The 16,680-nt window shown below is 38.3% G+C and overlaps 1 protein-coding gene across 1 annotated transcript; it reads right to left on the bottom strand.

Moving 5' to 3' along the window:
• Positions 1-12,792: 12,792 nt before the first annotated feature.
• LOC127128163 (uncharacterized) lies at positions 12,793-15,744 on the bottom strand. Its single transcript, XM_051057410.1, has 7 exons — positions 15,320-15,744; positions 14,909-15,071; positions 14,447-14,647; positions 14,074-14,319; positions 13,705-13,852; positions 13,392-13,614; positions 12,793-13,312 (listed from the first exon to the last, which is right to left on the bottom strand). Exons 1-7 carry the CDS (start codon positions 15,642-15,644, stop codon positions 12,954-12,956), a joined length of 1,665 nt encoding a protein of 554 aa, XP_050913367.1. The 5' UTR covers positions 15,645-15,744; the 3' UTR covers positions 12,793-12,953.
• Positions 15,745-16,680: the final 936 nt, after the last annotated feature.

Raw genomic sequence — 16,680 nt, forward strand, 5'->3', positions numbered from 1 at the left:
TACAACTCTCCCCCACTAAAAGAGTTTTCGTCCTCGAAAACATACCTCAAGCGAACAACTCTGGGTAAGACTCCTTCATCTTACTCTCCAGTTCCCAAGTCACATTGCCACCTGCTGGTCCTCCCCAAGCTACCTTCACCAAGGCAATCTCTTTACCCCGCAACTGCTTCAACTCTCGATCCTCAATCCTCATAGGTGATGTTTCAACAGTCAGGTTATCTCTCACCTGTACATCATCTACTTGGACTACATGCGACGGATCATGAATGTACCTCCTCAACTGAGACACATGAAAAACCTCATGCAAATTCGCAAGCGACGGCGGTAAAGCGATACGATAGGCTACCTCCCCTATCCTCTCCAAAATCTGATAAGGACCAATAAATCGAGGTGTCAACTTCTTCGACTTCAAAGCTCGACCAACACCAGTTATCGGAGTAACACGAAGAAACACATGATCTCCCTCTTGGAACTCAAGTGACTTCCTCCTCTTGTCGTGATAACTCTTCTGACGACTCTGAGCAATTCTCATCTTCTCCTGAATCATCTTAATCTTTTCTGTAGTCTGTTGAACAATCTCCGGTCCAACCACAACACTCTCACCGGACTCATACCAACATAAAGGTGTCCGACATCTCCTACCATACAAAGCTTCAAACGGTGCCATACCAATGCTCGAATGAAAACTATTGTTGTAGGTAAACTCAATCAAAGGTAAATAACAATCCCAAGCACCTCCTTTTTCCAAAACACAAGATCTCAAAAGATCCTCTAGTGACTGAATCGTCCTCTCAGTCTGACCATCAGTCTGCGGATGATATGCAGAACTCAATCTCAGCTTAGTTCCCAAAGCCCTCTGCAAACCTTCCCAGAACTTCGATGTAAATCTAGGATCTCTGTCCGAAACAATACTAGACGGAATACCATGCAAACTTACAATTTTCTCAATATACAACTCGGCTAATCTCTCTAACGGATAATCCATTCTGATCGGAATGAAATGAGCCGACTTTGTCAATCTGTCAACAATCACCCAAATAGCTTCAAAATTCTTATTTGTCCTCGGCAAACCAGAAACAAAATCCATACTGATACTATCCCACTTCCACTCTGGAATAGCCAACGGTTGCATTAGCCCAGACGGCTTCTGATGCTCAATTTTCGACTTCTGACAAGTCAAACAGGAATAAACAAAACTCGCAATTTCTCTTTTCATTCCCGGCCACCAAAATAACTTCTTCAAATCATGATACATCTTTGTAGCTCCAGGATGAATACTCAAGCCACTACGATGTCCTTCCTCAAGGATACTCTTCTTAAGTTCGGTAACATCCGGAATACACACCCGATTACCAAATTTCAAAACACCATTCTCATCAACTCTGAATTCACCACCTTGACCTTGATTCGCTAAAGTCAACTTATCAACCAAAAGCATATCGGATTTCTGACCCTCTCTAATCTCATCCAGAATACCACTCGTTAATTTCAACATTCCCAATTTAACACTATTGTGAGTACTCTCACACACCAAACTCAAATCTCTAAACTGCTCAATTAAATCCAATTCTTTAACCATTAACATAGACATATGCAATGATTTCCGACTCAATGCATCAGCTACTACGTTTGCTTTACCCGGATGGTAATTCAAACCAAAATCATAATCCTTCAGAAATTCTAACCATCTCCTCTGTCTCATATTCAGCTCTTTCTGATCAAACAAATACTTTAAACTTTTATGGTCACTGAAAACCTCAAATCTTGACCCGTACAAATAATGTCTCCATAACTTCAGAACAAATACCACAGCTGCCAACTCTAAATCGTGCGTCGGATAGTTCCTCTCATGAACCCTCAGCTGTCTCGAAGCATAAGCTATAACCTGCTTATTCTGCATCAACACACCACCCAAACCCAACAATGAAGCATCACAGTAAACCTCAAATGGTTCCGACGAACTCGGTAATATCAGAATAGGAGCAGTAGTCAACCTTCTCTTTAATTCTTGGAAACCTTCTTCACATTTTGAGTCCCAAACAAATGCTTGCCCCTTTCTAGTCAACATTGTCAGCGGTAACGCCAACTTAGAAAATCCCTCAATGAATTTCCTATAGTAACCAGCCAATCCCAGAAAACTTCGAATCTCAGCAACAGACTTCGGAGCTTCCCACTTAGACACCGCTTCTATCTTAGAAGGATCAACAGCAACACCACCTCTTGAAATCACATGACCAAGAAAACTAACCTCTTCTAACCAAAATTCACACTTGGATAGTTTAGCAAACAACTTCTTTTCTCGTAGAACTTCTAAAACCACTCTCAAATGCTCAGCATGCTCTTCTTCAGATTTCGAATACACCAAAATGTCATCAATAAACACCACAACAAACTGATCTAGGTACGGATGGAAAATCCTATTCATATACTCCATAAATACTCCAGGCGCATTAGTCACACCAAAAGGCATTACAGAATACTCATAATGTCCATACCTTGTTCTGAAAGCAGTCTTCTGAATATCCTCAGTTTTCACACGTATCTGATGATACCCAGATCTCAAATCTATCTTGCTGAACACCCTCGCACCAACCAATTGATCCATCAAATCATCAATCCTCGGCAAAGGATACCGATTCTTGATCGTCACTTTATTCAGTTGCCTGTAGTCCACACACAACCTCATAGTACCTTCTTTCTTCTTAACCAATAACACTGGTGCACCCCACGGTGACACGCTCGGACGAATAAATTTCTTATCCAACAGATCTTCCAAATGACTCTTCAATTCAGTTAACTCAACAGCAGACATACGGTACGGAGCCATCGATATCGGTCTAGTACCAGGTACCAAATCAATCGAGAACTCAACTTCACGCTCTGGCGGCAATTCATTCACCTCTTCCGGAAACACATCAGGAAAATCACACACCACTGCTAGATCGCCAATTACCAGTTTATCTTTAGCCTCCAAAGTCGCTAACAGCATAAACAACTCTGCCCCATCTGCGACTTCCTCATTCACCTGTCTGGCTGATAGAAACAAACTCTTTCCTTCTTCAATCTCAGGAAATATCACAGTCTTATCAAAACAGTTAATATAAACTCGGTTAACCACCAACCAGTTCATACCCAAGATAACATCAATCTGCACTAGTGGAAGACACACAAGGTCTATCCCAAAGTCTCTACCAAAAATACTAAAGGGACAATTCAAACAAACTGAAGTAGTAGTCACTGAACCCTTCGCAGGAGTATCAATCACCATACTTCCAAGCATCTCAGATATCTCTAACTTAAGTTTCACAGCACAATCCAAAGATATAAAGGAATGAGTAGCACCGGTGTCAATAATAGCTACAAGAGGAAAGCCATTAATATAACACGTACCTCGGATCAAACGATCATCTGCAGAAGTCTCAGAACCTGATAAAGCAAAGACCTTGCCTCCCGACTGATTCTCTCTCTTTGGCTTAGGACACTGTGGGCTAATATGACCCACCTCTCCACAGTTGAAACAAGTTACAGTCTTCAACCGGCACTCTGCAGCCAAATGACCACCTTTGCCACACTTGAAACACTTCATCTCAGCACTGGTACACTCATGGACACGATGTCCGGCCCGACCACATCTATAACACTTAGCAGGGGCACTAGAGTCTCCCCCACTAGGCCTCTTCATCCCACTCTACTTCTGGAAACTTTTGCCAGCTGCATACGGTTTCCCACGATCATTCTGATTCTTGCCTTTTCTATCAACTCTCTGTTGATAACTCTCTGCTCTGGCTTTGGAATCCTGTTCAAAAATCCTGCAACAGTCAACCAAGTCAGAAAACACTCTGATCCGCTGATATCCAATAGCCTGTTTGATCTCGGGACGCAACCCGTTCTCAAACTTCACACATTTCGAAAATTCTCCAGCAGCCTCATTATAGGGAGTATAATACTTTGACAGCTCTGTGAACTTAGCAGCATACTCCGTAACAGACTTGTTACCCTGCTTCAATTCCAAGAATTCTATCTCTTTCTTTCCTCTGACATCCTCTGGAAAATATTTCCTCAGAAATCTCTCTCTGAACACAGCCCAAGTGATCTCAGCATTCCCAGCATTTTCCAACTCAGTGCGGGTAGCAACCCACCAATCATCAGCTTCTTCTGACAGCATATGCGTACCGAACCTGACCTTCTGGTTATCGGCACACTCAGTTACTCGGAAGATCCTCTCGATCTCCTTCAACCACTTCTGAGCGCCATCTGGATCGTATGCTCCCTTGAACATTGGAGGATTGTTCTTCTGGAACTCACTCAGTTGACGAGCAGCTCCCATTCCCACAACATTCGGATTTCCTCCAAGTACTCCAGCTAGCATACCCAGAGCCTCAGCAATCGCAGCATCATCTCTACCTCTTCCAGCCATCTCTATTCTGAAACCCAAACAAACTAAAACAATAAGTACTGATAGGGTTACACAACACCTATACCGTACAGGGGAAACAGAATAATTACGACTCGACTCGACCGACTATGCTCTGATACCACTAATGTAACACCCTTCTAAAATACCCCAAATTTTTAACTAAAAATAATAAACATATAACAATTCAGAGTAATTATGCCATTCAAGGGTGTCACACATAATATTCACACCATATTCAACAATATTACGGTCATGCTCTTTTATTTATTCAAACATAAACATTTGCATAAAACGCAACGGATAGAGATCTCCTCAATCATGTAAAACATGTAACATTCACATGTAAATTATTCAACAAGGTAAATATCCCATCCCGATGTTACATCTATCAGAGCACGACCCACTAAGGAGACTACACTAGACTCCAAGCATTCGCTTCTACTCAACTCATTTCTCGTTACCTGAAAAATAGTTGTAAGGGTGAGTTCCTCAATCAATATAATAAGCATTATAGAATATAATGTCATGTTAAGTAATTTAACACATTAATCACCCTAATCGCAACATACAATCAGTAACAGCACATCAGCTCAACATCAACATAAAGCACAAGTATAATCTCAAATCATACTCCACAACAACTCAAACACACGTATAATATTGGAATACATCCATTCATATTATACGCCATACATACATTATGCAATGAGACTCCACACATGCGGTACCGACTATTCTTGAACATATAGTTCAAGCTCACCGATCCCTCCAGATACGGCTACTAAGCTCACTAGTCCCACTCATTTGAGACCTAGTGACTCACTCACTAATTCCTCACCATGGGAATTAGCTACAGCCCCGAAGGCTAGACTATGCACACTAATCATCTAGCATGCAAACATCAACAACAAATCCACAATGATTCACTCACTAATTCCTCACCATGGGAATTAGCTACAGCCCCAAAGGCTATGCTATGCATGCTAATCATCTAGCAATGCAGCATCAACAACAATTCACAATGGACATATGCTCACACTCTAAGCCATACAACGGTCCATTCACAAATACATGCATAATACATACATTAACATCATTATGCATACCATCATACATCATCAACACATGTATCAACACATCATTATCATGTAAATCAATTAAACACAGTATTAGCACACTCTACTAATACCTATACTGCTCAAAACAGCGGGAATTAATCCCTGTTACATCATAGGCCAACATAGGCCAACCCTCAAATAGGCACACAACATTTAAAACACCAATTTTCCACTCTGCAACAGTGTTAACCGGTTAACGCCCTGGGTTAACCGGTTAACGCAGCACAACACGCCTCCTGTCCCAAAACTTAACAGTGTTAACCGGTTAACGCCCTGGGTTAACCGGTTAACGCAGCACAAACAGCAATATTTCAGCAATCACAACAGTGTTAACCGGTTAACACCCTGGGTTAACCGGTTAACGCAGACAAAACAGCAAATTTTCACAATTCAACACAGTGTTAACCGGTTAACACCCTGGGTTAACCGGTTAACGCAAGACAGAAGCTGTTCCTGCGCTAACTCAAGGCAGAATGCAGAATTCTCCGCATTTTCCGCCGTTGGAGGACTTCCGGACCTCCGATTCCAATTCCGTAAAAAGCTATACGTTCGGAAAACACGACTCACGAAACTACGGATTCAATTTCAGTTTTTAACACAGTTTATCCAACGTAATTCCAGCATCAATAATCCCAATTAGGGTCAAATTAACGGCTTATCACTACCCATCACATATTATCCCATAATACCCATTAATCGACGATAAACCCCCCTTACCTGATTAATTCGGCGAATCTTTGAGCTCCAAGCTTTTCTCTCTTCAACCTTCAGCCCTTGCTCTGTCTCTTTGCCCTTTTCCTCTTTCACGATCGCTTCTCTGTTTTTCACGTAAAAACCTTTTTACTCCAAATGGGCTCTTTTCCTTATTTCCAACATATATATATTTTCCAATAATAATAATAATAATAATAAAATTTCCAATTATTTAATTAAATTAATAAATAAATTATTAACTCAATTTAAATAATTATTTTATTATTATCGGGGTGTTACAGATATCATTGCGTTGAATCGTATAGACATCCCAAAAATGGTATGGAATAATAACTTAGGGTTTATTTTAATATTATCAGATAACTCATCTAATTTGTTACTAAATCATGAATATGTTTTATTCTCTTAATTGTAGTACTTTGAGGAATACAAATCTTACTCAAGAGCTCATTTGGATGAAATGAAGGATGAATTGTGTCAATTCATTGTTGATCAAAGAATCATATAGCTAGGTTGTATATTGTTGTACATATATGTATGGAATGTTGTTGTTGTATGCTGTTGTTGTATATATGTTGTATATTGTTGTTGTACTTTTACTAAATCATGAATATGTTGTTGTATATTGTTGATCAAAGAATCATATATTAATGTTGTATATATGGAGGATTAATGTTGTATATAAATGGATTCATGTTGTATATATCAATGGATTAATGGTGTATAACATTGGATTAAAGGATGAAATCAATATGAATTTTACACTTTTGCAGCATGCGAACAGGTTACCAATTAAATATCCACTGTTTTTCAAACAAATTTTTTTAAAATAACTAACACTTTAGAGGGCGCTTTCTGTAGGAAGCGCCCTCTAAACACTTTACATTGAGAACTTTAGAGGGCGCTTTGTCCAGAAAGCGCCCTCTAAACACTTTACATTGACAACTTTAGAGGGCGCTTTCTGCAGAAAGCGCCCTCTAAAGTGTTAGTTATTTTAAAAAAATAAGCGCCCTCTGAACACTTTACATTGACAACTTTAGAGGGCGCTTTTTCCAGAAAGCGCCCTCTAAGGTGTCCCTTTATGGACCACTCCAGAGGGCGCTTTTTTCATAAAGCGCACTATAATGTGGCCCTTTAGACAGCGCTTTCTCCAGGAAAACAAAGCGCTGTCTTTACCTATGCCAGCGCCACTTTAGAGGGCGCTTAAAAGCGCTGTTATAGGCCAAAATAAGCGCCCTCTTTTCCCTTATTTGGCGTAGTGTCTCTCTCTCTCTCTCTCTCTCTCTCTCTCTCTCTCTCTCTCTCACTCACTCAAAGCCTTCATTCGTAGCAGCTAGCACTAAGATTAAAAGAATCTATTCGTGTGGACTGAGTAGAGGCGTTGTCACCATTCAACGTTCGTGATCGCTCCATAGATCTGCATCAAAGGTTTTAATTGCCACAAGAGTTAACAATTCTATCACTGTTCATGACCATTCGTAAGGATCACTAAAGGAGAAATTTTTAAATTCCGCTGCATTTTGGATCGCTCTTCTCCTTCATAGGACTGTGCCCAAACATTTAATTCAGTCTTTGTTTTTGGCGTTACCCTATAGCGGCAGCCATGCTAGCTCATGTACTGGTAAACGCCTACCTTGCTTTTTGATTTAGAGTCCATCTCTTTCTTGGACCCAAGATACTATCCTTCTTTGATCTCAAATTGTTTGTTCCCCATCCAGTGATATATTGTCCCTTGTACACAATAATACTTTCTCTTGGGCCCTGCCTATACCCTTTTAGGACGATATAGCGGGAGTCCGTTTTGTGAATCAATAGTTGTTTAGGATTGTGCCCAAACATTTAATTCAATCTTTGTTTGTGGCTTTATCTTATAGCGACAGCCGTGCTAGCCCACATATTGGTAAATGCCTGTTTACTCTTTGATTCCAAGTTCCATCCATTTGTCGGTTCCCTTGATACCATTCTATTGGTACAAGTTATACTTTTCATCACTGTATATATCTCCTTCATTCTCGTAGTTCCACGAACTATGATTTCTCTGATTTTCTCATTGCACAGTGAGAATACGTAGGCACAAGGATGTGAATCCTTAGCGAGCATACTCCTAATTATTCCTTCTTCCGCCTTAGGGAATCATTCATATCTCTCATAATTCATTATCTACCTTTGATCGGAAATCGTTCACCCAGTGACATACTACTTCTTTGAGATCAAAAACGCACTTCCTTTGGATATCCATATACACCCTTTTAGGACGCCTAGCGAAAATTCCTCATTTCTATATAGAGTTGTTTGGCTTATACCCAGACATTTAATTCCTTCTTTTTTGGTTAAATACCCTATAGTGGAAGCCACGCTAGTCCACGTATTGGTTAAACTTGTTTCCCTCTATGGTAGAAATCCCATTTCTCTTATGGATTCCAATACACTTTCACCTTTCGGTTTCAAACAATACCTTTTCAGTCACTTGTCACCAAATATTCATTTATGTGACCTTGGTCACTTCATTCCGTTCATCTCCATGATGCACTCATATTCTACCTTCCTTCATTCCATATGATATATCAGTTATCTTTTAGCCAAATACACTACTACCTCTTTGTTCTCATTCTTGCGTCACCTTGTGAACCAAGAGATGTTTGGGACTGTGCCCAAACACCTATTTCTTCGTCTTTTCGGCATTACCCTATATCGGCAGCCATGCTAGCCCGCGTATTGGTAAGAGCCACCTTACTCTTGGGTTCATGTTTTCACTCTTGTTGGAGTTCAAACACATAATTCTTTGGTTCAGACCATACCTCTATCACACTTCTTTTCACTTCCCACCACTAGTTCTTTGAACTACGGAGCTCTGAATTCCTCATTGCACTATGAGGATACGTAGGCATGAGGGCCCTAATCCTCATCGAGCACTTTATTTATTTCTTTCCTTTTCCCATTCTTTTGCGAGTAACCTTTAGATACAACACTTATTCGAGCGAGAACAATCAAAACGGTTCCCATGGAGTACCATGGATGTTTGGGGTACTAATACCTTTCCCTTGCATAACCGACTTCCTTACCCAGCAACATATCTCTTTCCCCCGAGTTCTATCGATGTTTTCCCTTTCCTTCGGGAATAAATAAAGTTCGATGGTGACTCTGTTGTATGTTCGAGCGTGTGATACATTCGGGTATATTTCCGCTAGCTTCAGATACATGCAAAGTAATGCATAGGATGTAGGAAACAACTTTGCAATCGAATTCATCAGTGTGGTATCGTGATTGATTACAATGACGTTTGGCATATTTTCTTAGTCTTTCAAGGTAGTCTTGAACACTTCCAAAGTCCATGTAATGTTGTCCTTTTTCTTTCTTTTCAAAAATGCAAAACCCGCTGAAAAGGTCATGTCCTTCTAAGTAACACTAACAATTTCCTAAAGTGGAAGTCTATACTTGTCTGTTTTGTATGTTGAATCAATTATAAGTACAGTGGGAAATATGTTGAACAACTTGATGGAATAAGGATTAGTCCAAAATATTGTTGGAACAAAATTGTTTGATACCATATCCTTTGATTTTGGTGATAACAAAGTATTAAAAGAACAATTGGGCATTCTGGCATCTGTTCAAGTATGCATGATTATATGATTAAGAACAGATGGAGAGAAGCTTAATTATTATGCATCTAAAGATTAGACTATGGCTCTAAAGATTACTTCTGAAGACTTTGGCTCTAATGGAAGATCCAGACTTTGAAGAAGTCAACTCTGAAGAAATTTAGCCTCTGGTGATCCAGACTGAAGCTTCAGAAGCAAAGAAGAGGACTCTGAAGTGATCAGCCTCTGAAGAGTGAAGTTTGAAGAAAGTCAACCTCTGAAGCAGAGTCTCTTCAATCGAGGTAACTCTAGCACACTCAGATACATTTTGATCACGTGAAGACTTAAGGAAAATCTCGCCTTTGATGTCTGAGTCTTTCTAAGTTGTATTTTGTCTACACCTCTTATTGTATATCAAGCATAGTTGTTAGCCAAATCTCTTAACAGTTTGTTATAAAGTTAGAAGTATCTTGCTTTAGTGCTTGAACATGTGAAGGATATTACTTGTGTGCTTGAGCATTGTAAGTCTCTTACTTGTGTGTTTAAGCAAAGGAAGTCTCTTGCTTGCGTGCTTGAGCATTGGAAGTCTCTTGCTTGGTGCTTGAGCATTTGTAATTAGTTTGGTTATAGTGGAAATTTCTTGGAAGTACAAGAGAATTTGACTACTCTCAAGGTGTGAGAGGAACCATGATAATTGCTTGTGTCTCTGCTTTTATTTTTCTTTCTTCTGCTCATTTATATTCCGCTGCTATCAACTTTGATACTCCAAGTCAGATTCTGGTTCAGAATCTGATAAGGACCTTCAGAAGCTATTCAAGCTTTTCTGAGTCAGGCTCTAAACTAAGTGTTCTGAATCGGTTTGAAAGCTATTAGAAGCAAAAGCTTAAAAAGCTTAAAAGGAAAAAACTAACACAATTCAACCCCTCACCCCCTCTCTTTTGTTTTTCTCACCAATATATCTCGAACAATGACTTCATCCTCACACACTCTGTACCTAGAAACATAGTGTTCATAATCTAGAAGCTTAAACAGTTATTGCATTTTAGTTTTTGATCCTCTTATTGTCTTATTTTTTATGGCACAAACATTGTATATTTTCTTAATATTTGAGACATTTTTAGGTCTTTTCCATTTCAACTTTTCAAGTATGTTTATAGGCGGCACCATATTCAATGTTATGTCATAAACAAGTTCTTTCTCCTTAGGATTAAGGCGACATACAATGGGATGACCGACTAACTTATGACAAAAGCAATGATTGTGTATACCATAAATCACATTATATTTCCATATACTATTTGTCTTACCGTATCCACAAACCTTAAAAGGTCAATCACACTTTATCGATTCGGCGTCATCCCGTTTCAACTTCCGAATATGTTGTTAGCACGTGCCACTTCTTTCGTATCCCATTGTTACAAATCCATATCTTCTATCAGAACCATTATCAAACTTTCCAATTACAACATTGAATCCAAGTTTAGCGATCTCCGTGTTGATCCATTAAATCATATGTTCATGCTCAACAAACTTCTGTTTAGTAATAAATTGTTCACTGACATATACCTCAGCAACAATCGATTTAAGATCCACCTCGACATCAATCGGTTTAACATCATCTTCGACATCGTCTAGTTTAACATCATAATCCACTTTATCCGGTTTAACATTCATCTCGACATCAACCATTTTAACATCATCCTCGACATCGTCTGATTTATCATCATCCTTCACTTTATCCGGTTTAACATCAACATACACAGTAGCTTTAGGGAAAGTATCAGGATACACCATATCTACAACCAAATACAACAGAAAAACAATTTAATATTCAAACTCAATTTTTGAACAATTTTGAATATGCATATCCGGAACACATGCAACCTTATCTAGAGATGCATCTCCAGACTCGGCGTTCATTTTTACAAGCAAAAACGAATTAATGCAAGCAATATGAAAGGAAAAACATGTTCATCACCAAGCAATATGAAAGGAAAAACATGTTCATCACTTTAAATTGCAGTTTCTTTTTCTTCTTTTGATGTGATAAAACACAAAAATATTATTTTGGAGTGCAAATATTAGTTGAGAATGGAATGAGATTTTTTAAGGATTTTGATAGAATAGTGGTGCTTGATCATGTAGAAAAAGAACATCTCCCATTTGACATTTCTGAAAATGCATTTTCAAAATTGTCACTGATTTAATAAACTAGCTTAATCAACTTAAAACATCATATAGTGGTGATTTCAAAAATGCATCTCTAAATTAATTTTTGACATAAACAAAATTACGTCTTTTATGTATGTAATGAGTACGTCCGGAGATGCAACTCTTAATTTAAAAAGGATAAACTCGAATTTTCAATGTATTCACACTCATCTCATCTCATGGATAAAGTAATGCCGTTGTAAAATATGCAAAATTTAAGTCATAATTTAAAAAGGATAAACTCGAATTTCCAATGTATTCTTAATTTAAAAAGGATAAACTCGAATTTCCAATGTATTCACACTCATCTCATGAATAAAGTAATGCCGTTGTAAAATATGCAAAATTTAAGTCATAATTTAAAAAGGATAAACTCGAATTTCCAATGTATTCTTAATTTAAAAAGGATAAACTCGAATTTCCAATGTATTCACACTCATCTCATCTCATCTCATCTCTAAAATAATGCCCGTGTAAAATATGCAAAATTTAAGTCTCAGCTCATTTTCCCCAAGCATCTACTCAAAGACTTGCGTTTTTGTAAAATATGCATTGTATATAATTCAGTCTTTCATGAGAATACTAAATATATTGAAGTGACAAATTTGATGTCTACTTGACAATATTTTCCCAAAACCTCTTTTGAAGACCGAAAATAACTTACATATATAACAAAATTTACAATCGGTATGCTGCAATTTAAAGGAGAGCATTAAGATATGATATAATTTATATATAATTATTATGATTGATATTCATTAGAATTTACTGTCTCTATTGATTTACCTCCCTTAATTATGGGATTCTCATTATACTATATTCAATATAAATACAATTAAGTATATAAATATCAGTTCTTATCCTTAAGTATCATCATCTAAAAAGTAAACTAGAATTAAACATGACTTCCAAATGCTACAAATTGAATGTGAGAGTTTTCACAATAGTTTTCCTAGAATTACAATAATTTTGAAGTGAATATGTGTCTACATTACCAAAACCAGATAGTTGAACACCATAGAAAGCAAGACGTTTAGTATCCCTTGGAATTGGTGACTGCCAAAGACCATCCCACCAAGCTGGTGGAAGAAGTGGAGTGAAGGCACATTGATTGCTTTGGTTAGAACAACTCAATGGTCCAGCATATCTGTTCCAAACATGTCCCCAACCAACTTGATTCTTTAATCCATCTGTTAATAGATTGCTTTGGAAACTGCTGAAAAATGAAAAACTTGAACCAGAAGTCGTGTTGTTGTTGTTGTTGTTGTTGTCCGCTGAAGAAATAATTTCCATGAAACTATGATGAATAACGAAAAGGAGAAACGGAAAGAGGGAAACAGGTAGAGCAAGTACCTAGATTGTGAGCTGCGGCAAGTGCAGCAATTAACTGAGCATAGGTAGTTCCAACACGTCGATGAGCTACGGAAACAACGCCATGTCTGGCACGAGATGCTAGAAAAAAATCTACAAAAGCAACCCATCTGGGCGCGGGACCCCAGTCCTTCTCTCTGAAATCTGACTTGGGCAAACCATCAAACATTTTTCCTTTATACTTTTCATAATCAAAATGCAGAACCTGCTCAACGGATACGCAAGAATCAAAGACATGTGTTTTTTACCGCATTATTGCATGCTAATCATCAACCAGGATGGGTTGAAAAATTACCTCTGCAAATTCACTTATGTTAGGCACAATACTTTTAATAAGGGAAGGTGTGTCTGACACCACAACAACCTTTGGTCTTGACATTAGGTGTCGACTCTCTACAGCTTTTCTTAGGCAATGCAATGCAGCCTGCACGGCTCTTACGGGCCTTAAAGAAAGACAGAAATTGAATCAATGAGTCAAACACATCATATGAGAAGGTACATATGCAGAAAAAGTCGGGATGTTGCATGGATATTTTGTATCAAAGCTTCAAAAATCAAACCGGAGTTCGTATCGGTGAGACCTTCAGGTCATGAACCAATTGATTCAATCAAGCATTGTAAGTCTCATTCAATGAAAGTGTTGACTATTGAGTACTTATTTCACCTGTTAATTTGCATCCGCATATGCAACGAGATATCAGGATTCTCCTTGCCATCAATAACCCAATTGACAGCTGCCTCAACATCTGGCGAAGGCGATATAAGAACTCTCATCAGCTCCCCGAACACATTCGGCTGAGAGCCAAGAACTTGCGGGTCACCAAATAAATCAAAAGCAGCAATCCTCATCTGAGAGTGTACATTCTTTAAGAAAAATTGAGACGCAACAGCATCATTAGTTCCTTGAAACCTAAAAAGGACAAATAATTTCATAACAAAATTTATTGGTTTTCTGGGTATTTGTAAACAATCCTAAAACAACAACTAAAAAGAAATAGATAGAGTAATTGATGCGTAAAAAAACCGTGTCACTATACCAAATGATAGGTTGTTCCCACTCCTTCCAATTGCTACATAGAACATTAGTATGAGATGGCTTTTCGAAGTCGTCTGTCCTCATAACCAGACGCCTACCATATTTGCTTTCACAACCATTTTGTCTCCACAGATGCTTTATTTCTTTCATGGTGAAAGTAAAGTTGGGATAAGAAATGTACTCCTCAAAAGGATACTTGCTTCTGAAATATAGAACCACCAAGACAACATTGAGATCATGGAAACATAAATAATTCTATGTCCTAATAGTAACATCTGCAGATAACTCTAAGATGCTAAGTTCAAATCAGGTTGGAAATCAATCAATGGCATACTACTCTAGGTTTCCACTATCACAGACACCAGACATGACATAAACATTGACACATCAGGCATTGTAAAAAAAGGTGCAAAAGCAGGTTGTTAAAAATGAAAAAGAAAGGCTTGGGAAAGAACCAATATGCCTGGTTTGGCCAATGATCAAGGACCGGTTCAACATTATACTGAGCGCCGCAGCCGATAAGATCTTGTACATCTCATTCCCAAAACCCGCCTCGGCAGTCTTTCCTAGAACAAATCCATGATTACAGAACTCATCCGGAGGCAAATCTCTCACTCTTGAAGCACCTGACATAAAATTTCAATGTCATGTTCAGATTCAGAGCACATGATTCCAAACAATAAAACATTTCTTTCATATTAGTAACTTCACTGAAACCATTCTTTTATGCTGAGCCTAGAAAAAATTCCACATCTTCATGAAAAAAAAAATACCTAGAACACGACACGACAACAACATTAGCATCCTATGTTTTTGTTTTCATTTAGATCATCAAAAGTCACGAAAACAAAACATATTAAAAACAAGTAATTACCGTTTAAAACAAAATGTTTCTCGATAATGCTCCTGACTCGAAGTGTCTCCTTCACAACAAAACCACTTTCGAAATCCTTCCCCATCTCTTCCACCGTCGCGCATGGTTTAGCTGTCGGCGGTGGTTTCTCTTCGACGGCCCAGCCGACATCGAAAGCGGAGGTATTGGAATCTATGAAGTCGTAATCTCTCGCGTATTTAACGCTGATTTGAGGATCTAACGGCCTCAAAGCTAGCATCAATAACCCAACACCAGTCACGGTGGCGCATAAAACAAGAAAAGGTTGTAGTAACATTCGCCTCCTTCTACCACCGCCATATCTCATTTTCTCTCTCTATTGAGAAATTCTGAAGCTATGTTTTGTTATGCTGGATCTCAAGTGTTTCTATTATTATGTCTCTCTAATCTTCTCTGTTTTGTTCTTTTGTTTTATCGTACTTTCTTTGTTTACCACACGCGTGAAACTCAGATTTCTCGGGTTCGACCCGATCCGATGAGGTGCCCGTTAGTACTTGTATGAGTGGCGCGCATTACGCGGCTTCTCCAACAAATTTTTCTTTTTTTCTTATATTTTGTCTAGAAAAATCATAATTTAAGCAATAATTTAATTATGATTTATTATATAAAAAAATTGTATACAAGAGGGCAAAAAGCCCAAATCAAGAAAAAATGCGTTAGAAGCCTAACAAAAGAACCATCAAAATCGTTAACTAAGAACGGCTTAAATTCAGTCGAGAAACCATCCAATTAAATCCCCTTTACAACTCTATAAGGATTCAACTGGACCAAGAAGTCAACGCACATGTTAATTTCTCTGAAAACATGCTTGAACATAACATCTTCAAAGTTGTGAAGAAGAAGATTCGTCTAGCAATAGAGGAGACTTGATAGTAGTTAAGGTCAACTCCTACCAGAATATCAACCACTTTTTTATTATCCACTTGCACTAAGATTTTCTTGAAATTATTCTTCCAAACAAACTCTAAACTAACAAGGACACCCCAAAGTTCAGCCAAGATGCTAGAACAATTTCTAAGGACTTGTGGAAACCACCAAGCCACCTATCACAACTATCCTGAAAAAGACCCTCACAACTAGCACAAAAATCATTCCTACATGCACTGTCTGAGTTGAGACAGATCCAACCTGTAGGAGGAGGGCACCAGCACAAGGAAATCAGACTTCTAAGGACTTGGCACGAACTCTAAATTAAGATGCAACTGAATTAAGAGCTTACCCCTAACTCGCTAGGCGAGCATGATTCTTATTTTTACCATAAGCATGCTTTATAAAATATTAAATTAGAAACATGGATATATGTCAATCATGGATAGGATAATGGTGATATATTATCATGTATG

Source organism: Lathyrus oleraceus, chromosome 3, assembly GCF_024323335.1.
Source record: "Lathyrus oleraceus cultivar Zhongwan6 chromosome 3, CAAS_Psat_ZW6_1.0, whole genome shotgun sequence".
Lineage (NCBI taxonomy): Eukaryota > Viridiplantae > Streptophyta > Magnoliopsida > Fabales > Fabaceae > Lathyrus > Lathyrus oleraceus.